General features: G+C 41.7%; 1 protein-coding gene and 1 non-coding gene across 2 annotated transcripts in view; one reads left to right on the forward strand and one right to left on the reverse strand.

The window, feature by feature from the left end:
* Positions 1 to 1,224: 1,224 nt before the first annotated feature.
* The window catches only part of LOC121441591 (barrier-to-autointegration factor-like), a 31,581-nt gene continuing 9,130 nt past the window's right edge, over positions 1,225 to 23,675 (forward strand). Inside the window, exon 1 of the mRNA XM_041642808.1 lies at positions 1,225 to 1,287. Coding sequence (XP_041498742.1) covers positions 1,225 to 1,287 — 63 coding nt within the window. The remainder of the gene's footprint in view (positions 1,288 to 23,675) is intronic.
* On the reverse strand, positions 8,414 to 8,520 carry LOC121441628. Its single transcript, XR_005973474.1, has one exon. It is a non-coding gene; the product is annotated as a U6 spliceosomal RNA (small nuclear RNA).

The following is a 23,675-nucleotide window of genomic DNA, read 5'->3' on the forward strand; positions in this document are numbered from 1 at the left end:
TCTGACCACGAGGAGTTGGTCCACCCACTGAGACAGTGTGCCTGTTCTAATGGGAGCTTATCAAATCCAGCTGGATTGGGACTGAATGAGCACGCGATCAAACCGGACTCGTTGAATGTGGCTGACAATGGGGACTGACTGAGAAGCCATTGATAAGGCATTGGGACTTGTTTCTACTGCCCGTACTGGCTTTCTGGGACCCTAGTCTATTTTAATGCAAAGCTTCCTAGGCCTGGAAGTGTTGGGGGGAGGACTTGAACTTCCCACTTGGCAGGATTCCCTGCCCTCTCTTAAGGAGGGAGGGGGAGGGAGGAGGGTGAGTGGGGAGCAGGAGGGGAATGGGGGGAGGGGAGGAAGTGTAAATTTTTTAATGGAAAAAATAAATAAATTAAAAAATCAATCACAAATAAATGGAATATTCTATTAAAAAAGAGAAAGAGAGCAAGTGAAATTAAGGGTCCATTTTCTTCAGGGAAGTTTTACTTCTGCACTGTGATGGCTCACAAACTACTTTCTAGTCTGCATTCCACGCTAATGTCCCTCAAACCCCTCCTTGTACCTATTCGCCTTCTTACAATAAATAAGGAAATAATACTCTACTTACAAAGCTTTTATCCCAATTGCAAAGTGAGCAAATCAAGAAAAACTGGTTCTTTCTGGTCCTCTGACATGGGCTCTCTGAACACTTGAGCTAAGGAGTCAGTTGCAGAATCCACTCATCCAAGTCAAATTTATAAACTTCCCTCAGAACTGTATGAAGAAACGTGAGTTGCCTGAGAGAAGACGAGAATCCCTCCGCAGAAGAAGAGCACCTTGTCATTGTTCCTTTGTGAGTTTTGTTTGTCAGGGAAGGGTCAGTTATTTTATTTCTGATTTTGGATAAGGTCTTGCTCTGTAGCCAAGGCTGGCCTGGAAACCAAAACAGTTCTCCTGCCTCAGCCACCCAAGTAATAGAATTGAGGGCCTGCTCTACCACATCCAGTCTATTTCTTTGATTATTTTGAGATAAGATCTCTGTAACTCAGTCTGGCTTCAAATGCTGCCTAGGCTTGCCCTAATTCATGATCTTTCTGCCTTGGCTTCCTAATGCTGAAGTTATACTGAGCCATGACCACAGCTGGGCCCTTCAAGTTTTAAAGCCCTTTCTGCAGGAAAATATTACTTCAAAAAGTGGCAGACCAAGAATCAATTTGATTCTAGTGAGACGCTTAATCAGCTGCAGTCATGGCTTCTGTCACAACTCCTGGAGACGAGATGAGGACCAAGTTTGACAAACACCAATACCAGGTTCGTATTTAGGCCTTTGAAAAGAATGGATATCCTGATCACAGAAGTGGCTAACTGGTCCAGATTCTGGATCCACGAGTCTACGTGTGGTTTCAGAACCCAAGAATGTGAATATCAAAGAGAAACCAGGGATGCTCCAGTGGTACCACAATGTGGCCACAGGTCCCTCTCCTAGGACTCGGACTGCTTGAGTTAAGTCACAGTTGTTCAGACCAGCAAGGCCTCTTAGGAGATCTAGGAAAGCTTCCCCAGGGCATTGGAGTGTTCCAGTTCTAATCAAGCCACCCAGTGGAGGAATAGTGGTGTCCTGGATGGGAATGTATCCTCCCCTGACCTGGAGACTCCAACCAGTGAGCGAGGAGAGCCTTCTGGAGACTTCTCCTGCTCTCCTTCTTTGGGCCCAGCTGTGTTTCCACCTCCTACCAACAAACATCTCTTCCCACAGCTGGATGCTGGTGGTACTAGGACTGAAATTTGTCTAGAGGCACCCAAGATGCTGCTATCTGGGAACTAGACCCTGCAGACACAAGGGCAACATCCTTGCCGGAGGGAACTGACATTAGCATGGGGCTGACAACCTCTACCAGCTCTGGATCCTGAAACTGCACCTGTACTAAGGGGGGCTTGGGAGCAGCCAGAATCCTACCCTGCCCTACACTTTCAGCTTCTCCACCTCTGAGCTGTCATTGACCTCAGCTAACGACGAGGCCTGCTGAGCGCCTAGAACAATTTGTATCTCCCTTATCTCCCTTTTCCAGACTGGATCTGTGCTGTAGACACCAAAGCACATGGACTTCAACCCCGTGTCACTGTGGGGTCTGCAGCTCAGACCCTCACACAGGAAATCAAGAAGTGGCCTGAGTAAGAGCCCATCACTGGGGGACAAATGAACTATTACTTATCTGTAGCACAGAACATTATGCAGAATTGAAAAGGAACGCAAAGATTTGCAGGCTTTCTCACAGACAGGACTTCCAGGCATGCTTTACAGAGAAATGCGATTATGCCCTATGAAAATGCAGGGGCAATAAGACAAGAAGAGGAGCTCGAAGTTTCCCTTTGATGAAAGACAAAAACAAATAGTTTTTTAAAAAAATCCCTCTCGTGGCTGGAGAGATGGCTCAGAGGGTAAGAGCACTGGCTGCTCTTCCAGAGGTCCTGAGTTCAATTCCCAGCAACCACATGGTGGCTCACAACCATCTGTAATGAGACCTGGTGCCTTCCTTGCCGGCAGTACATTGTATGCTTAATAAATAAATAAATCTTAATAAATAAATAAATAAATAAATAAATAAATAAATAAATAAATAAATAAAATCCCTCTCCTATGAGAGGTGGGCATGAAGAGCCACTTGCTCCATAGCTAAGGAGGTATCAGGATTTGATTGCTAACAGGATAAGAAGAACCAGTATTGGTTTTTTTGAATGATGTGACAGCTGAAACATCATCCACACTCCAGCAAAGCTCCCACCCCCAGGGATATTAATATTCTGCCACTACACAATGAACTCGGTGGGTTTGAGAGAGAGAGAAAGAAAGAGAGAGAGAGAGAGAGAGAGAGAGAGAGAGAGAAAACCCATGGTGTTGGATGGGTAGGGAGGAGATGGGAGATGAAGGAGGAAGAATTGGGGGACAGAATGAATATGATCAAGTTTATTGTCTGAAATTATGAAAGAATAAATTTAAAAACATTTCAAAAATTTGTCTTGTGTGTAAGCATGGAATAAAGCAAAGACAATATTCTCCAAAGGGACTAAAGAGAAGACTTTAGGATCAGGATGAGAAGTATTCTGCACACGTGTATTATTTTATATTCAATAAACTGACCAGTTCATGTTTTGTTTCGTAGTTCTGGGGATTGACCTCGGGTTCTTGTGAATGCAGGGTAAATAAATACTTCTGTCACTGATCTGAATGTTTATTTTGCTGGCTATATTCTCAAATGAATTCTCCTTTATCTAAAGGCAAAATGAAAGAGGCAATCCGGAGAAACTTGCAAGATGTATAATACTCCAGACTCTTGTGCAGTGAGTTCAATTCGTTACATGTGGTCACAGAACCGCTACATTTAGTAACTGTTTCTGGGATTCTTATTGTAAAGAAAGTTCGAGGAAAGCTACAAAAGGGAAACCATTTTCAATCCTGAATGGACATTGAGGGAGTCTTATTTTTAAAATTTTATTATTGTTCCTTTGCCTGCAAATTTCGAGGTGTCATGATTTTTTACTGCTGAGTGTGTAAAAGTGTACCACATTTTCTTTATCCACTCTTTTGTTGAGAGGCATCTAGGTTGTTTCCAGGTTCTGGCTACTACAAATAATGTTACTATAAACATAGTTGAGCAAAAGTCCTTGTGGTATGAAAGTACACACTTTGGGTGTACCCAAGAATGGTATTGCTGAGTCTTGAGATAGATTGATTACCAATTTTCTGAGAAACTGCCATTCTGAATTCCAGAGCGGCTGTACACATTTACACTTTATTCTACATCCTCTGCAACATAAGCTGTCATCAGGGTTTTTGATCTTAGCCATTCTGACAGGTGTAAGATGGTATCTCAGAGTCATTTTAATTTGCATTTCCCTGATGGCTAAGAGTGTTGAAGGTGAATGGATGGAACTAGAAAAAAAACATTGGGTGAGATAAGCCAGATCTAGAAAGACAAACACAGTAGGTACTCACTAAGTGGATATTAGATGTAAAGAAAAGATTAACCAGGGGGCTGGAGAGATGGCTAAGTGGTTAAGAGCATTGCCTGCTCTTCCAAAGGTCCTGAGTTCAATTCCTGGCAACCACATGATGGCTCACAACCATCTGTAATGAGGTCTGGTGCCCTCTTCTGGCCTGCAGACATACACACAGACAGAATATTGTACGCATAATAAATAAATATTTTTTAAAAAAAGAAAAGAATAACCAGGCTACAATCCACAACCCCTCAGACACTAGGTAACAAGGAGGATCGCAAGAAGAGAGACATGCAAGAATGCCCCTAGGAAGGGGAAATAGATAGGATCTCCAGAGTAAACTGGGGGAGGGAGGGTTGAAAGAGAGGCAGGATGAGAATGTGAAGGAATGGAATGGTTGAGTTGAGGGAGGAACAGAGAGAGAGAGACAGACAGACAGACAGACAGACAGACAGACAGACAGACAGAGGAAGATATCCAGATAGAGGGAGCCATATGGGGTTAGGGAGAAATCTGGTTCTAGGAAGCTCCAAGGAATCCATAAGGATGACCCCAGCTAAGACTCCTAGCAAAAGTGGAGAGGGTGCCTAAACTGGCCTTCCCCAGTAAATAGATTGATGACCACCCTAATTGTCATCATAGAACCAAACCTTCATCCAGTTAACTGATGGAAGCAGATTCAGAGACCCACAGCTAAGCACTGGGCCAAGCTCCCAGAGTCCACTCAGAGAGAGGGAAGAGTGATAATATGAGCAAAGGTGTCATAGACCATAATGGGGACACCTACAGAAACAGCTGACACGAGCTAGTGGAAGCCCACTGACTGACAGCTGGGGAACCTGCATAGGACTGAACTAGGCCCTCTAAATGTGGGTGAGTGCTGTGTAGCTTGGGCAGTTTGTGGGGCCACTGGCAGTGGGACCAGGATTTATGCCTAGTGCTTGAAATGGCTTTTTGGAGCCCATGCCCTATATAGGGATACCTTGCTCAGCTTTAATACAGGGGGGAGGGGCTCGGTCCTGCCTCAACTTGATTAAGCCAGACTTTATAGACTCCCCATGGGAGGCCTTACCCTCTCTGAAGACTGGATGGGGGTTTGGATGGGAGATTGTGAGAGGAGTGGGAGAAAGGGAAGGAGGGGAACTGTGGTTGGTATGTAAAATTAAAAAAAAAACTTTTAAATAAAAAATTTTAATAATTATCATTTGTTGGCCATAGTGGTACCACTTTAATCCCAGAATTCAGGAAGCAGAGGCAGGTGAATCTCTGTGAGTTTCAAGTCAGCCTGTTCTACATAGTGACTTCCAAAAACACCAAAGCTACCCAATGAGGCACTGTCTCAAAAATTATTGTTGTGTACATGATTCGTATGTGTGTGAGTGTGGGCAAGCCTGTGCCATCATACCCATGTGGAGGTCAAATAACAACTTTTGGAAATGGTTCTTTCCTTAGACCATGGTTTCTAGGAAACAAATTCTGGCCATCAGGCATGTACACCAGGCACTCTTCCCTAGTGAGTTACCTCAGGGGCCCACCTGGATCATCTTTAAACATACACACTGCATATACTAGGGCTTAGTCTCCAAACTGAAAGATTATTATTTAACTCATGCAGAATGGGGCTAGGCATCAGTTGGCTAATTAGCTGCTCAGTTTTTCTTTGTCTTAAGACAGTGTTTCACTGCATAACCCAGATTGTCCTGAAAAGTCACAATCCTCCGTAGTTACCTGAGTTAAACAGCTAAAGGCATATGACAACATGGACTGCTAGGCATGTTAGCATGTTTTGTTATTACCTTCATATCTATCTATCTATCTATCTATCTATCTATCTATCTATCTATCTATCTATCTATCTATCTATCTATCCATCCATCCATCCATCCATCCACCCACCCACCCACCCACCCACCTATCTATCTATCTATCTATCTATCTATCTATCTATCTATCTATCTATCTATCTATCTATCTATCTATCTATCTCTCTCTATCATCTAGCTAGCTAGCAATCATCTATCTATCGTACATATGTTACTGTCTGGGTTCGCAGGTGCCATGGTACACACGTTGAAATCAGAGGACAATGTACTGGAGTTGTTTCAGTCTTTCTACCAGGTGGGTTGCAGATTGTTTTTCCTCGCTGAGTCCACATCATTGAGATTTTTAAACATCTTTGCAGATGACTCTAGGGTTGAGCATCCCAGCATGCCAGCATTTCAGAAACAGCGCTCTTTCCTTCTCTCCCTCTCAGGCTTATTTGTTTGTGTGGCAAGTTCTCCCTTTTGAGCCGAGACTAGTGTCTAAGTCATAACAATCCTCCTACTCCAGCTGCCTACATGCTGTAATTATAGGTATGATCCATCACTCCCAGTGGAAACAAGGATTTCAAATGAATCTTTGGTTTTACAAATCCTTTTTTAAAAATATTTATTTATTTATTTATTTATTTATTTATTTATTTATTTATTATGTATACAGTACTGTCTGTGTGTATGTCTGCAGGCCAGAAGAGGGCACCAGACCCTATTACAGATGGTTGTGAGCCACCATGTGGTTGCTGGGAATAGAACTCAGGACCTTTGGAAGAGTAGGCAGTGCTCTTAACCACTGAGCCATCTCTCCAGCTCTGGTTTTACGAATCCTTTACACTCGGAAATCCTTTACACTATAGAAAATACAGAGAGTTTTGCCTTAAATAGTTCATACTGATATTTTTTTTTACTTTTTTATTCAGGCACTATATTATACAATATATTTTAATCGTGCTTTTTCCTTCCTCCAATGCTCCCTAGATACTTCCCCCCTCACTACCCATCTGATTCAATGAACTTTCTTTCTCTATCTCTTTATAAACAGATATACAAAGAAACATATGTCAAAAAATAACCACACACAAAAAACAAATGAAAATATACTAGTGAAAGAATAAGAGATAAGAATGTTCAAAGAAAGCAATAAGAGACAAAATATTTAACAAAATAACCATTGATTTATTTTGTATTGTCCATCTACTCCCAGAATTCTTCAGTTTCATATTCTCTGCACCTTAGTCAGTTGTAGTATAGTAGTTTTTAAAAGATTAAATAGAGCTGGAAATATAGTTCAGTGCTAGAAAATTTGCCTACCTTGTGCAATGTCTTGGGTTCAACCCATAATAATGAAAAAATGAAACTTATATTTAAAGATCTTCATTTATTAATTAAAGATTTTCAATGATAGAATCATTACATGATAATATTAATGGCATACAATTGATAACTCTCTCTCTCTCTCACACACACACACACACACACACACACACATGTTATCTTTTTTTTTGCTGGTACATGCCTATAATCCCAGCACTCAAGATACTGAAGCAGGAAGATCTTGAGGTCAAGGTCAGTCTGGAACGTATAGTAAGACTCTGCTTTAAAAAGAAACAAATACAAACATTAGTGAGGAGAGCATTAGCATGAGTGAGAAGAGTAGCACCAATCTGAATGGAGATAGCAGGTCTGGGCACGTCACTGAAGACAGACTTTGCAACATGGTGGACCAACTAAAGAATAGACTGTAAAATTTAAAAAAGTCTTTTAGTTATTCAGCAAAGATGGTGATGAAAACAGGAGAACAAGGGAAATAGAGAGTGTGATGATGTCCCTTGGGCAGAATCCCACAGAAACAGGGTTACAAGACCTGATTAACAAAGTGGATGCTGATAGAAATGGCACAATAGACTTCCCTAAGTTTCTGACAATGGTGGCAAGAAAAATTAAGGCACAGAGAGTAAAAAGAGACTATAAAGCATTCTGTATATTGATAAGGATGTCAAAGGCACATGATGACAAACCTTGGAGAGAAGTTAACAGATGGAAGGACTGAAGAAATGGTCTGGGAAGCAGATACCAATGGTAATACTCAAGAATACTGCTAAGACAAATGATTAGAGCAAAATGAAAAAGTTACACAGAATGTGCTAAATGTCTTTTTTTGAGACAATGTTTCACCATGTAGTCCTGGCTGTCCTGGAACTCACTGAGATCCTCCTACCTTTGCCTCCAGATTGCTTGGACTTAATATAAGTCTCTCTCTCCCACTTTGAAACAGGGTCTCTTGCTCAGCACTGCATGCATCAGGCTAGCTGATCCATGAGTCTCCAGGTAGTCTCCTGTCTCTATTTCTCATGTGGTCGTAGAAGCACTGGGTGCCATAGCTACCTTTTAAATGAGTTCTATGGATTTGAACTCAGGTCTTCACATTCCCACAGCAAGTGCTTTACTGCACTGAGCAATTTCCCCAGCCCAGGATGGACTAAATTTCTTGTGTCAAAAAGCTTATTTGCCTTTTATTTGCTTATAACTTATAAAATTTCTCCACAACTACCAAACAAGTATATGTATAGTATTGAATATTCCATCCTCTATAGTTTCTTTACTTACTTTCTTTCTTTTGTTTTTTTATGGAACGCTTCACGAATTTGCATGTCATCCATGCGCAGGGGCCATGTTAATCTTCTCTGTACCATTCCAATTTTAATGTACATGCTGCTGAAGAGAGCACTTCTTTACTTTCTTATTGGTATTGTCATTAAACCTTATTCTAGACAACATGCAAACCACTCTCTCGTACCATACTGCAGGCAGAGGCTGTTCATTCGTTACCCAGCCACCCAGAATTGAAATGATCACACAGAAACTATATTATTTGCACTATTGTTTGGCTAATAGCTTAAGCCTATTTCTGGCTTACTCTTATATCCTAAACTAACCCATTTCTATTAATCTGTATATCGCCATATAGTTGCAGCTTACTGGCAAGGTTCCAGCACATCTGTCCCCAGCAGCAACTCCATGGCTTCTCCCTGACTCTGCCTACTCCCTCTCCCAGCATTCAGTTTCATTTACCCACCTAGCTCTATTCTGCCCTATCATAGGCCAAAGTAGTTTATTCATTGACCAATAAAAGCAGCACATATACATAAAGACTTTCCACACCACCATACCATCATCAGGAGCTTTACCCTACTTTTATGTGACATGTGACCTTTCTTCCCCACCTCCTTCTCACTGCCTCTACTTCTTCTCTTGGTGTCATCTATACACAATGGATTTTTACTCAACCAGAAAGAAAAATGAAATCATGAAACTTTCAAGAAAAAGCATGGTTCTGGAAAGGATAGTATTAAATGAGGTGACTCAGACTCAGCAAGACAAAAATAGCATGTTCTCACTAATATGCAAATCCTAACTTTTAACCATATGCATAGGTATAAATAAGGGAGTGTGAAGGTAGATTATATTTCTTTTAAAATCAGTTTTTAGGACTGATAGCATGCTATTGAAGTGTGCAGTTGTAACTCTTTCTGGGTTGTGTACAGTGTACAGTCAACAATATGTACATAAAAGCAATAATATTGAAAAATAGGCACACTATTTTTGTGTTCTCTTGGTACTCTACCAGAAACATTTGGGGAGGTAGTTTCAAGACAGAGTTTCTCAGTACAACAGTCCTGTTGTCCTAAAACTCACTTTGTAGACCAGGCTCTCCTTGAACTGACAGACAGCTGCCTGCCTCTGCTTCCTGAGTGCTGGGATTAAAGGTGTGCACCACCACCAACCAACAGAAACATTTTTATTGTTATTTATTTTTTTAAACATTGTTTAAACACTTAAAGAAAATCTGCTTATGGCATAATTTGTCTCACATATATTCCAGGTGTGTATTTGCTTTTCAACTAAAATTTTTCAGTAGAAAAAGGAGAGTGGCATTGTTTTCTGTTTTTAGTTTATATTGAACACCTAAATTGTGGCTTATTTTAAGTAGATAAATTCTGTAGTTAATCTTTTTGGATATGCTGGTGATAGAATTTTGCTTCAGGGAATTATAACTTTTTAGTTCCTTTTCATGTTCATGGGGTAGGGAGTACAAACTGTACAGAGGTTAGAAGATAACTTGAAGGAGTTGGTTCTCTGTTTCTTCAGTGTCAATCCCAGGACCTGAACAGAAGTCTTAAGGCATGGCAGCAGGTACATTTACCCCACAAGTCATCTCACTTGGGTTTTGTTTTCTTTCATGATTTGTGTTGTTTTATTTTTAGTTGGTTGGTTGGTTTGGGATTTTTTGTTTGTTTGTTTGTTTGTTTGTTTGCTTGGTTTTTGGTTTTTCGAGACAGGGTTTCTCTGTAGTTTTGGAGCCTGTCCTAGAACTAGCTCTTGTAGACCAGGCTGGTCTCGAACTCACAGAGATCTGCCTGCCTCTGCCTCCTGAGTGCTAGGATTAAAGGTGTGCACTGCCACCACCACCCTGCTTTTATTTGTTTTTTAAAACAAGATTTTATTGTGTAGCCCAGGTTGACCTGATACTCACTGTGTAGCCAAGGATAGCATAGAACTCATGATACACTTGTTTCATCCTTTCAAACGCTAGGTTACAGACATGTGTCAACATGCCTGGCTAGATATGCTATTTTAGTTGAAGTCTTCAATTTAAACTTTATAAAGAAAAGCCAGGGACTGGAGAGAGATTGCTCAAGGTTTAACAGTGTTTACTGTTCTTGCCAAGGATCCAGATTCAGTCCCTAGCACCCACAGGGTGACTCACAACTATGTGTTACTCTAGTTCTACAGGCATCCTTCTTCTGGTCTCTCAGAGCACCAGATATGCATGTTGCATGTGGTGCACATCATTACATACGTTCATACGCATAAAGGAAAATAAAGTTTTAAAAAATGAAATCAAGAGAGGTAGAGCCATTCTTCTTGGAGGACATAGCCACTGGTAGATTCCCCATGCCCTGTTGGATAACTCCACACCTGTGTGTGTAAGGAATGCACTAGTTGGACACAAGGGCCTATTGCAGACAAAAAAGAATAAAGTTGGAGAGAAACAGGGAACAGTGTGATGATTTGGAGAGAGACAATGATGGGTAGACATGATGGTGGTTTGAATAAAAATGTGCCCTTTAGGTTCATGCATTTGAATGCTTAGTTATCGGGGAATGGCACTACTTGGGAGGGATAGGAAGGTGTGGCCTTGGAGTAGGTGTGGCCTTATTGTAGAAAGAATATCACTGGGGGTGAGCTTTGAAGTTTCAGAAGCTCAAGCCAGACTCAGTGTTAGTGTCTCCCTGCTGGCTGCAGATTCAGATATAGAACTTTCTGCTAGTTCTCCAGCACCATGTCTACCATGCTCCCCACAATGTGATAATAGACTAAACCTCTGAAACCGTAAGCCAGCCCCCAATTAAATGCCTTCCTTTATAAGGCTTTCAGTGGTCATGGTGTCTCTTCATGGCAATAGAACACTAAGACAGATATGATCAAAATACAGTATATAAATGTATGACATTTTCAAAGAAGAATAAATAAAGGTATTACTTCTTAAAAAAAAGCAAAAGAGAACTTGTGAGATAGCTCATCAGGTAAAACCCTTGCCACACAAATCTGAAAAACTGAGTTTTATCCCCAGAACCCACATAAAGGTAGAAGAGAACGGATTCCACAAGTTTATTCTCTAACATTACATACACCCACAGACACATCATACAACACCCACAGACACATCGTACAGAAAAGGTAAATAAGAGGAAAAAAGCCAGAAGAGGCACACTCCACACCTTTCATCCCAGGGATAAAAGGAGGCAGGTGTATTTGTGAGTTCAAGGCCAGTCTGGTCTACATAGTTATTTCCAGGGCAGCTAGAGCTACATCATGAGACCCTGTCTATAAGCAAACAAACAAACAAACAATTATGGAATAGGTCTCCAAAATTTTAATTTTCATTTGAAAACTTGAATTTTTCTACTGACAACGTTAACTAACTATTATCCTGGAAAATGGCAGGTGTCTTTTATTCATTTTCAAGAAAATATCTGCCACATTTCCAAGTCTGCAAAATTAAAATCTGTCAGTTATTCTTTCGGGAAAAATTCTTTTCATGAGAAAGCTGCTAGATGAGCTGTCAACTCAATCACTCCAATAACTTTCCTGGAGGCGTCTCATGTGCTTTCCTTACACAGCAGGAACCATTTCATGTATATATCACATTTCATCATGAAGAATCCCTTTTGTACAAGTATACACAAGGGTCAGTATTTGATAAAATTAATATCTGCTGTTTCATCAAGGACATTCTTAAATGTTTGACTTCCCTGTGAGAGTAGAGTTGTAAAGAGTATAACAACTGTATTACTGTTTGCTAGCATTGTTGTTCTCTTGCAACACTACAACTCCCAACATCCCTCTGGACTCCAGCGCACGCAAGCGTGGGACACATTTCCCAGAAGCCTTTGCATCCTCCGTTAAAAGCAAGGACAAGTCACGAGTTCGCCCCTTCTTCTCTTCCCCGCCTTTCCTACCGTGTCTGCACGCCTTTCCCCACCTGTTTGTTGTCCCTCCTCCATTAAAAGTGCACCCACGTGGGAGCGCCGCGTGTCTGTGTCTTTCCTCGTATAACCCTCGTCTAACCCGCGGGAATTAAGAACAACAAGCATTGCCTTGGTATCATAGCCAGAAGTATTCCTATTGTTTTTGTGCCCTAAATGCAAAAGTAAAGATACTGGTATACACCCATAATTCCACCACTTTTGGAGGAAGAAGCAAGAGAGTCAGGAGTTCAGGGCCAGCCTCCTCAGCTACATGCTACTATTATGCAAATCGCTTTTACCTCATGGACCCTATGGGTGTTCATAATACAATAATAAGTCCAGAAGTACTAGCAGATGGCAAATTGGTATATGCACTTACCTGTTTATTGCTGAGATTGGAATACGTAACATGCATGGGTTATTTCTCTACTGTCTGAAGTCTCATAGGAAAACTCACACGTATATGTTAGAATTCAGGCATTATGCTGGCTCCTGTCAGCTGGCAGCACACACCCAGGCAGAATTCTGGCCAGCTCAGGGTCCTATGCCTGCTAAGTCACAACTATGCATGCAGGTGCAAATGGTCCCTTAAGAGGCAAGCTCTGCCCATCCCCCCTCTCTCTTTTCCCAATGCTCTTCTAAAGAGGCAGGCTGGTCCTTGCCTCTTCTTCCTCTTCCTCTTTCTCTCTGTGTCTCTCTTTCTCTCGTTTCTCCCCACTCCCTTTATCTCAATAAAACTCCCACATAAGCTCTGCCTTGATAGTATGTTTGCCTCTCACCTGCCTTGGGCTCTCACCCACCGTGTGGCCTCTTGACCCACCAAGGTCTCTCGTGCAAAAAGTGAGTTGAAGCTCAAAGGAGTTATGAGTATTGGAACTGAAGATGTATTTGAGTTGGTGCAGAGCTTATCTAGTATGTAAGAAGCTCTGGGCATGACTCCTTAGAACTGGAAAAGCTGGGTGTAGCACACACTTGTAATCCCAAGATTTAGGCGGTGGATGCAGTAAGACAGAAGTTAAACATCATCCTCAATGGCCTAATGAGGACAGCCAGAGTTCAAGGGGAGTGTTCTCAAACACTGCTGGGGGCTAACAAGATGGCTCAGCAGGGATGAGCACTTGCTGTGAAACCTGACAGCCTCGGTTTGGTTCTTAGAAAGGAAGATCCTGACCTCCTGACCTTTTCGACTTCCACAGGTGTGATGATTTGAATGAGAAAAGGAGAAAAGAGCCATAGGCTTAGGTATTTGAATGTTTGGTCCTCAGTGTGTGTGTGTGTGGGGGGGGGGGGGGGGTCAGGAGGGGATGACTGTTTGGGAAGGTTTAGGGGATGATCTTGTTGGAATGGGGGTGGCTTTGTTTGATGAAGTGTGTCACTAGGGGTGCACTTTGAGGTTTCAAAAGCCCACAGCAGACCCACTGTCTTTGTCTTCTGTCTGTGGACCAGCATGTAAAGTTTCCTGACTACTGCTCCAGCTCCATACCTGTCTGCTTCCTACCTTGATGATCATGGACTACCCCTTAAGACCGCACTCAAGCCCCCAATGAAATGCTTTCTTCTTGGTCATGGTGTCTCTTCACGGCATAGAACAGTAAAGAAGACAACACCCATGGCATGGCATGGCATGCACACACTATTCACTGAATAGCTGTAAAAACGACAAAGCTAGAGTCGGAGAGGTGCTTTAGTGGGTAAAGGTACTGGCAGCCAAGCCAGACAACCTGAGTTCTCTCTCCAGGTCCCACATCATGGAAGGAAAGAATCAAGTCTCAAAAGCTGGCCTCTTTTTCTACATGCATACCATAGCATGCAGATTTGTGCACACATACATTGAATAAAAGCAACTGTAAGAAAAAAAATGTGGTACAAAAAAAGGGTTGTCAAGCTCGATGGCACCTACAGGCCATCTCAGTATTTGGGAGCTGGAACCAGGGGGGAACAGGAGTTCGAGATCATTTGTGACTACCTAGTAAGCTGAAGGTTAGTCTGAACTATATGCAATCTGAAACTCACAAAAGAAAAAAGAAAGCAAAAGAAAAGCAAACCTTAAATATTTTATAAGCATAAATAAAGACCAAAATTTAAAATCCAGATCCTTCTGAATCCTAACGGATCCCCTTGCTGCTATGCCATGCTATTTTCCTTCTTTTGAGTCATCTAAGGTTTCAACAGTAACTAGCAGAACATATGAATGCCTTAGACATTGAAATGTGATCTCGAATCATAAATGTCCCAGCCCTCAGGAGGCTGAAAAGGGGGTATTACTGCAAGTTTGAGGTCAGTTAGGTCTACACAGTGAATTCCAGGACAACCAACGCTACACAGTAAAGACCATATCTGAAAACAAACAAACCAGAAACTTCACAGAAGTAACTTATTTAATCCTAACAGTAACGCACAGTAGCTTTGTGTTAGGCATAAGGAGCGAGAGATACAGAGAGTTGTATAGCTTTCCCAAGCACACAGGTCTTCTATGGGAGCCAAAAGTTAAAACCAGTTTACTAAATCATCTCCTAAATGAAACAATAACGAGAAACTTCAAAAAAAAAAAAAGACACAAAGAGTATTGTTTCTAAAGCAAAATGCTAGCAGAGCTTGGTTTCGCACGCTGGTAATTCCAGCCCTTGAGAGACAGCGACAGGCATATCTGTAAATTTGAGGCCAGACTGGTCTACATAGCAAGTTCCAGGATAGCCAAGGCTACACCGAGAAGCCATGTCTGAAAACAACAACAAACTAACTCAAAGGGAAGTGTTATCAAAGGCTCGTGTTTGAACACTTGGGCGGATTTTCTAGGGATGGCACTTTGCAGATTATAAACCAGGCTTGCTTCCAATCCCATTTGATCCTCTTGCTGGTCTGCCAAACATGCTGCAAGCTCCTGATGCTAGGGACAGGACTAAATGAGCCAACTTGGCTTCCCCTTCATGATGGACTAATATTTTCTGACATTGTGAGGCAGATGAAATTCTTCTTCCTTTAAGTTGCTTCTGTGTGGTATTTTGTTACAGAAATAAGAAAAGGAAAGCAGTACAATCAGCATGGTTGGAATTTATTTTTATGATTTTTTTTTTGAGACAAAGTCTCAATATATAACTCAGCTGCCCTCAAACTTACTATCTTCCGCTTTCATCTTCTCTAGTACAGGAATGAGCAGGCTCCACTACACCTGGATAAGTAGTTTCTTTAAAAAAATAATCTATGCATGAATGTAGGGGAACAACATGTTGGAGGGTGTCTGAAAGGAGTAGGAACAAGGAGTTAGGAATTGCTATGCTAAAACAGTGGTTCTCAACCTGTGGGTCTCGAGCCTTTTGAGGGGTCACATATCCAATATCCTGCATATCAGATATTTACATTATGATTTATAACAGCAGCAAAGTTACAGTTGTGACATAGAAAAAAAACCAATTTTATAGTTGGGGGTCACCACAACATGAAGAACTATTTGAAAGGGTCACAGCCTTAAGAAGGATGAGAACCGTTGTTCTAAAGACACATTGCATTCATGTAAGAAACTGTCAAACTCATTATTTATTATTCTTTGAGATTATAATATAATTACATCATTTGCCCCTTCCCTTTTCTCCATCCAAACCTCCCATATAAACCTCCTCATTCTAGTTCAAATTCATAGCCTCTTTTTGCATTAATTGTTATTACACACAGAGAGACATACACATATTACTAAATACATGGAATCTGCTCAGTTTGTATAATATATTATTTGTTTTCAGGACTGGCCATTTGCTGTTGTATAAACCAATAGGTATGATCTTCCCTGAGGAAGACTATCACCCACGCTCAGCCTTCTTTAGGTGTCTGTAAGTCTTTTGGTAGGGTTGATGTTAATGGACTTTCCCAATCCAAGATGTGTTTGTTTACTTTTAACAAAAAAAAAAAAAAACGTTGGGGTTGGGTCTCATACTGTATCTCAAGACTAGCCTGGAACTCACTGTGCAGTCAAACACCTGCCTCATCTGATCTTCCTACCTTAGCCTCCCAAGTGCTGGGATTACAAGCATGAGCCATCACACCAGCTGCTCTGTTAGTCAAGTAATAGAGGCCAGGAGGGCATGGCACACATATAATACCAGCATTTAGGGGACTAAGGCAAAAAGATCATCTTGAATTCAAGGCCAGTCTAGGCTACCTAGTAAGGTTCTGAATAATAAAAAATAAATACGGCTGGTGGCAAATCCCTTCTCTAGCATGCACAAGGTCCTGGGTTCAGTCCCCAGTCCCAAGAAACCACACCAAGGTGAGATGTAGCTCCAAGGCATAGATAACACTTCCTTAATATATGTGAGATCCTTGTTTCAATCCCCAGTACTTGACTATGTGAATATAAAATTCAAACCCATAAGAAATATTTGTTTAGTTTACTCAAGAAGGTACAAAGAAGAAGAAAACTGTGGGAAATTTTCAGCAAGAAGTTCCTTCGCAGGAATCAGTAGGAAGAGAGCCCTAAAAGGGTGTGCGTGACTCAACATTTTCAGAATTCTGAGACCAGGATGTGGTGAACAAATCTGCACAAGGGAAGACGTTGCGGTTTTTGTCATGTTGAGCATATGACACTCTTCAGAAAGCACATCTGTTTCTGGAGAAGATCGGAGCAATGGAACAATCTCTATATAACAGAGCCATTTTCTTTAGCGTTTACCACAAGAACGTGACCCAGGCCTAATGATGCACAGCCATAATTTTAGCACCTAAAAGGCAGAGACAAGATTGTGAGTTCAAGGCCAGCCAGGGCTACATAGTGAAATCCTACAAAAATAATTAGGGGAAAGAAAGAAGTGAGCAAGAGAGGCGAGGAATGAGGAAGAGAGAGTAAGGAAAGGAAGCAGAAAAGAGAAAATTATAAAAATAAAAAACGCTGACATCTCCTGTCTTTCACGTGTTCTGAGGAAAGCTCCTCCCTCTGGACCATGCCTGAGGTTGGGAAATAGGAGTTCCTCCTTGCTCCCTCCCTATTCTACATCCTACTGTGTACTATAATACTTCTTTCCTACCACGCCTACACCTTTTCTCAGTCTCACATTCAAATGCTGCTTGTTCCTTCTTGCCTCTAGGGTGGGACATCTGCAAGAAAGGAAGGGGCTTGGAGACTACAATCCCCCTCCCTCAATGGTCAACAGCACTTAGCAGCAAGTAAGCAGGGAGGAAAAACTTCTGTTTCGCAGGTAAAGACTGAGCATTTTAGCTTCTTGTTCTGTCTCCATCTGTCTCCGTCCATCTCTCCTCTTCATTTGTGCCTTTCCCCCGAGGTTTCAGTTCTGCCTATGCCCTCCAAAAGCCTCAGGAATATTAATGAAAAAGGAAGTGGTGACTAACATTTCTTCTCCCTTGGAACATTCCTTTCTCTGGCTTATGAACTCCTGCGTGACTACCCTATCGTCTCAAACCCAATAAGGACCACTATCTTTTCAGGCCTTGCCACTTCCCTTTTAAGAGTATTTCCCAGTAATTGCCATTACATACATATATGTGTATATGCATATATATACATAAATACTCCCTGCTCTCCCTGTATAATGTTACATCTAAGTATGTGAATGAAAATGAGGACACGACCACTCCTAGGTCTGTCAAGGGGAAGGTTTTATTGTAGATATGAGGGAGGATACATCCAGAGGCAACCAAAGGAAGGGTCCAGACCAAACATGGCCAGCAGACTGAACAGGGCCATGATGGGAAGAGAGAAGAGGAGAGAGAAGAGAAGAGGAGAGGAAGGGAGGGGAGGGGAAGGGAAAGGAGGGGAAAGAATGGGAGGGGAGGGGAAAAGGGAGGGCAGGAGAGGAGAGGAGAGGAGAGGAGAGGAGAGGAGAGGAGAGGAGAGGAGAGGAGAGGAGAGAAGAGAAGAGAAGAGAAGAGAAGAGAAGAGAAGAGAAGAGAAGAGAAGAGAAGAGAAGAGAAGAGAAGAGAAGAGAAGAGAAGAGAAGAGAAGGCCAAGATTGAACCAGCAAGGAGCCAAGAGGATAGAGGCAAGAGACCTAGACAGTTTGTAGCCAAAATGGCTGCTTATATAGGAGTCAGAAGCTGGGAGAAGGGGAGGGAGAAGTTTAGGGTATGGGACCTGCTGAGTGGTGTTGGAAGTAGCCACAAAATTTAGTGAGACTGGTCCCAGGGTTGTTTGTTTGTTTGTTTATTTTGAGACCTAACAGTATGCTTTCAGAAGTATTTGGTATTGAATAGCCCATGAAAGAGAGCATGGAGAGTTATGTGGAAGGGCTTGGAGGGCAGAAAGGGAGGGGGAGATAATGCAATCATATTGTGATCACAGAAATAAAAAATATTCTAAAAATACAAAAGTGGCCTTCTTGACATTCAGAATTAAAAGAGTGGAATGTGTTCATCAAACCCTTCACCTCAAGCTCAGGGATCTATGTGAAAGAGGAACCAGAAACATTGTAAGAGCCAGACAGAAGTGGTGGATGACTCCAAGGAAACAGACACAACAGAGCTGATGCATATACGAATTCAGAGACTAGGGCAGCATGCAGAATTGCACACGTTCAAGTCAGACAGTTTCCAGTACTGAAAGGGGAAAGTGGGTGCCAAGTCCCACCTCTAACCAAGAAACTTCAGTTGGTACCTGCTGGGGAAGGGGAAATCGCTTTGCTCCAATGCGTTCTCACTGGGTATATCAACCACACTCTAAGGTAGACCATCCCCAGGAGTAGCTGACCAACATAAAACATGAACTCCAAGAGTATTTTTTTGGGGGGGGAGTGTTTATTTTTGTTTTGTGGGCTTTTTGTTTTGGCATTTTTTGTCTTTTTGTTTTTTGATTTTTGATTTGGGGATTTTTTTTTTGTTTTTGTGTTTGCTTTTGAGATAAAGAGGGAGGGGAGCTTAGAGTCGGGTGAGTAGGGAGGTGGGAAGAATCTGGGAGGCATTGGAGAAAATGATCAAAATATCTGGGAAAAAAAAAGTAACACAAGGAGTCATTTTCCAGTAGTAAAAACCCAATCACTGCCTAGAAAAATTCCACTGGGAGCTTAGACCTAGAAGGATTCATTCTCATAGTTAAACTCACCTCAAGGGGACAGAACCTTGAAGACATTTTATCTAAAATTATTGCTAGATTTAGAGGCTCTCATCTGAAGTCTTGGCATAGTCTTTAACTCCATTCTGCTTATATTAGTTTTTCTGCTCTATTTTGAGACCCCAATTAAAAGTCTATTCAGTCATTTGACTGAATATTTTTTTTTTTTTTCCGAGACAGGGTTTCTCCGTAGCTTTTTGGTTCCTGTCCTGGAACTAGCTCTGTAGACCAGGCTGGCCTCGAACCCACAGAGATCCGCCTGCCTCTGCCTCCCGAGTGCTGGGATTAAAGGCGTGCGCCACCACCGCCCGGCGACTGAATATTTTTGAAGAACAATAGTGTCCAGAGAACTGATTTAATTATCAAAAAGCAGTGTAACAACTTTTATAAAGTATATGCCTATAAATTCCTGCTAACCAGGCACTTGGAATTTGAGGAGTAGAGGAAAGCAGATTAAGACTTAATAACAAGAAGGGCAGTGAGATGACTCAGTGGGGTAAACACACTTGCCACCATGCCTGCCAACCTAAATTTGATCTCCAGAATTCACATGGTGGATGGAGAAAAGCCAGCTGTCTTCTGACTTCCAGACTTACACCATGGTTCATTGTCTCTCATTCTCTCTCTCTCTCTCTCTCTCTCTCTCTCTCTCTCTCTCTCTCTCACACACACACACACACACACACACACAAATATATAAATAAATGAATAACTGTTTAAAAAAGCAAAACAGAATGAAGTAAAATTTCATGAAAGAGGATTCCAGGGAAAAAGACTAGCCCTGGTAAAATTCAGAAAATATGAAAGTGGATGCATATTGAGGGACTAGTCAATGACTCACTATCGTTATACATATGATGGATAAGGTCAAGGCAATAAAGTAAGACCAAGGAGGGACCCATACTGAGAAGGACCTATTATGACTTGTGCACCTGTGACCCCAGTCTTCACCTGAACTGGGATTCAGGCTACTTTGACTGATGAGTAAAGTCAGGTAAGTAAGGTCCTAATGAGTACCGTCAGGAGGACTCAATCTGCACGAGAATCATTTCCAGTAATGAAGAGTGCAGCCTGACCTCTGACCCAGATATGGATTCCCTGCATCTGGACTAGTGACTTGCCACAGGAGTTGAATGGCAGCCTTCATAATAGATGATTCATGGCCATCCTGGACTATGTGAGACGCTGCCTCAACTCCTTCCCCCAAAACAAAAGAATCTAAAGTGAAAGTACACTTGATAAAAACAGAACTAGTCTCACTGGGTGAGGGCATCACCAGCTGTGCTATGATGTGGGTGCCAAACGGAAATGGTTTTGTGGAAAACAAGTGTCCATGGGACTACTGAAGAAAAAAACTGAGTGGCAGCCAGTGATGTCTGGAGATCCCAAAGGGAGTTTCAAAAACTAAATAATCTGACACACATTTTGGAGTGCAGAGGAATGTCACAGACATTTACTGTACAAGTACACAAGGCCAGAACATTTTCAAAAAGGGATGCAGAGCAGGCTAATTACAGAGAATATGATACATTTGTATCATGTCGTTTTAGGCACTTTGAAATTAGGTTTCTCAGATCTCCATCCTCTGTATAGTTTCTGGTTTGCTATAATTAAGAGACAGTCTGAATTTTGGTTCAGAGGAAAGAAGTACAATAGTTCAGATGCTTGGAGCGGGTCATAAGTTATTGTTTGATGACACACCTGGTTTGTAAGTGGCATAAGCAAGGATGGTAGTTCTTCCATATTCAGTCAGATATCATGTCAGGTGGTGACACAGAAGTATATATCATGTATTTAATCAGGCACACTGTACAATTCAATGAAAAATGTTCATATAATATTCTAAATCGTGAACATTCTGGAGTCCTCATATGTTCAACGTAGGATGGGCATAAACATACTTCATAAATGCGGAAGCAAACATCACAACACAAAGGCAGCATAAATTACACAGTGTGTAATAATAGAACCTTTGGGACATCTTATCTGTTCATGAGGAAGTAAGATAAAACCTCACCAAAAGAACAGGTCTGAGCTGGTCTAAGCCAATCTAAAACAGTCTGAGCCAGTCTGAACCTGTCTAAACCGGTTTGAGTTGGTCTGAACTGGTTTGAGTAGGATTAAACCAGTTTGAGCCGGTCTAAACAGGTCTGAACCAGTCTGAGCCAGTCCAAACCTGTCTGAACTGGTCTAGACAGGTCTGAACCGGTCTGAGCCAGTCTAAACCGGTTTGAGCTGGTCAAAACCTGTCTGGGTCGGTTTGAACCAGTCTGAACCTGTGTAAACCGGTTTTGACAGGTTTGAGCTGGTTTGAACCGGTCTAAACCGGTTTGGTTGGTCTGAACCGGTTTGAGCCGGTCTAAACCAGTTTGAACAAGTTTGAACCAGTCTAAACCGGTTTGAGCCGGTTTGAACCAGTATAAATGGTTTGAACCGGTTTGGTCAGTCTGAACCGGTTTGAGATCGTCTAAAACCGCTTTGAACCAGTTTGAACCAGTCTAAACCGGTTTTAGCTGATTTCAGCCTGTCTGAACCGGTTTGAGCCGGTTTGAACCTGCATAAACTGGTTTGAACCAGTCTGTGCCGGTCTGAACTGGTTTGAACCCGTCTGGGCCGGTTTGAAACAGTTTGGGCCAGTCTAAACCAGTCTAAACTGGTTTGAACCAGTCTGAGCTGTTCTAGACCAGTCTGACCCGGTTTTGACCGGTCTGAACCGGTCTAAGCTGGTTTTAAACTGATTTGAATCTGTCTAAACCATTCTGAGCCAGTCTTAACTGCTTTGAGCAGGTTTGAAGTGGTCTAAACCTGTTTGAGCCTGTCTAAACCGGTTTGAGCCAGTCTGAACCAGTTTGAGCCGGTCTAAGCTGTTCACTGAGGCATCTCATTAGCTCAGTTTTTGTGTAACTATCCTGATAGGAGAACCCCTCATTGTATAGAGTGAGAGTCTCTTGCTCAGTAGAGCACTTCTTACATTTCTAGTCACTGGGTAAAGACATAGGTCAGTAGCATTTCTTCTTCTCGTAATATATTTTCCATCATGTTTAAAGCTGAACTACATCAGAAACTGGAAGACACTCTCCAAAATGTTAGGTTCTCAAGGAGACAGGTCATGACAGTATGAACGTGATATGAGGAAAAGCCCCAGTTGGATAGTAAGGGGAAATCATGTGTGGCTTTGGGCATGTAAATACAAGGAAAGAAAGCTGAGAAACACATCATTATTATGCCATTTTCAAAGGCATATAAAGAGTCTTTCATGTGCTAGCAACTCCTTATGTAATGTGGGTGTGGGTGTTAGGTTGAGAGGACAATGAGCCGAATAGTGAGCTACTCATGACTTTCTTCTAGCAGACTGGTGAGGATATTTTATCAGCCTTGCCATATCTTCCCATTCTACATACCAATAGGAGTGACAGGGAGTAATGCAGTGTGCTTGAAGCTACGCTAAATAAAAGCCCAGTATCTGTGTGTACTTTCCATGTTATTGAAATATGCTACAGCTGCTGATGACATACACTAGGAAGGTTATGTAATCTGCTTGGGAAATGCACAACAGACAGTGGTAGTATCTTTACTGGCAGCTGTTATAAGATAAATACCTACCCCTTTGCCTCTGCCCAAAGTTGAATATCAACTTGCCCATTAACTTTGGAATTCATATAAAAAGGAACATTAACAGAAAGACAGAGGCTTTTGTGCTTGTAAAATCTGAAACAATACAACACCCTAAGTCCAACCTGAATGCAGCGGGATTTCCTGAATTAACTGATAGACATTTGTAGTATCAAAAGCTGAATAGTGTCATGCGCTCTCCCCCTTTTACTTATTTCACAATTTGTTTATCCTGTCTGTGTGTCCTTACTATTGGCAAAAACTAAGTTTGCTCTATGTTTTTCCTGACTACTGACCAAAGCTAGTTCAAGGTACTTCATCCTGGAAGAACGTATTGAGAAATCACAAATCATCGCTTTGTTTATATTTCTATCATGTTAAATATTTGTGTTAAGGAAAAGGTAGTCACTTGTGGTCGGTCACCTTTTCATGAAGGTCATTGGAACCTCAATTTGCTTTTTGTAGCAGTAATCAAAGTTCAGACAGGGCTCTAAGTTGCACAGACTTTGAAGTTAATGAAGGGCTAGGACAAGGGATTTTCTTAACAGTTTTTTTTTATTTTATTCATTATTTTGTCCTTCTTGGCCAATGTTTTACAGATTTGTTTGCTGTTCTTTGGAACCTAGGAGATCGTTATGGAAGAGCAGGTGAGGGCTGAGGCAAACAATTACTTGCATTGAGAAAATG

Source organism: Microtus oregoni, unplaced genomic scaffold, assembly GCF_018167655.1.
Source record: "Microtus oregoni isolate MIOR12 unplaced genomic scaffold, Mior012 000079F_ref0000094, whole genome shotgun sequence".
NCBI classification, from domain to species: Eukaryota; Metazoa; Chordata; class Mammalia; order Rodentia; family Cricetidae; genus Microtus; species Microtus oregoni.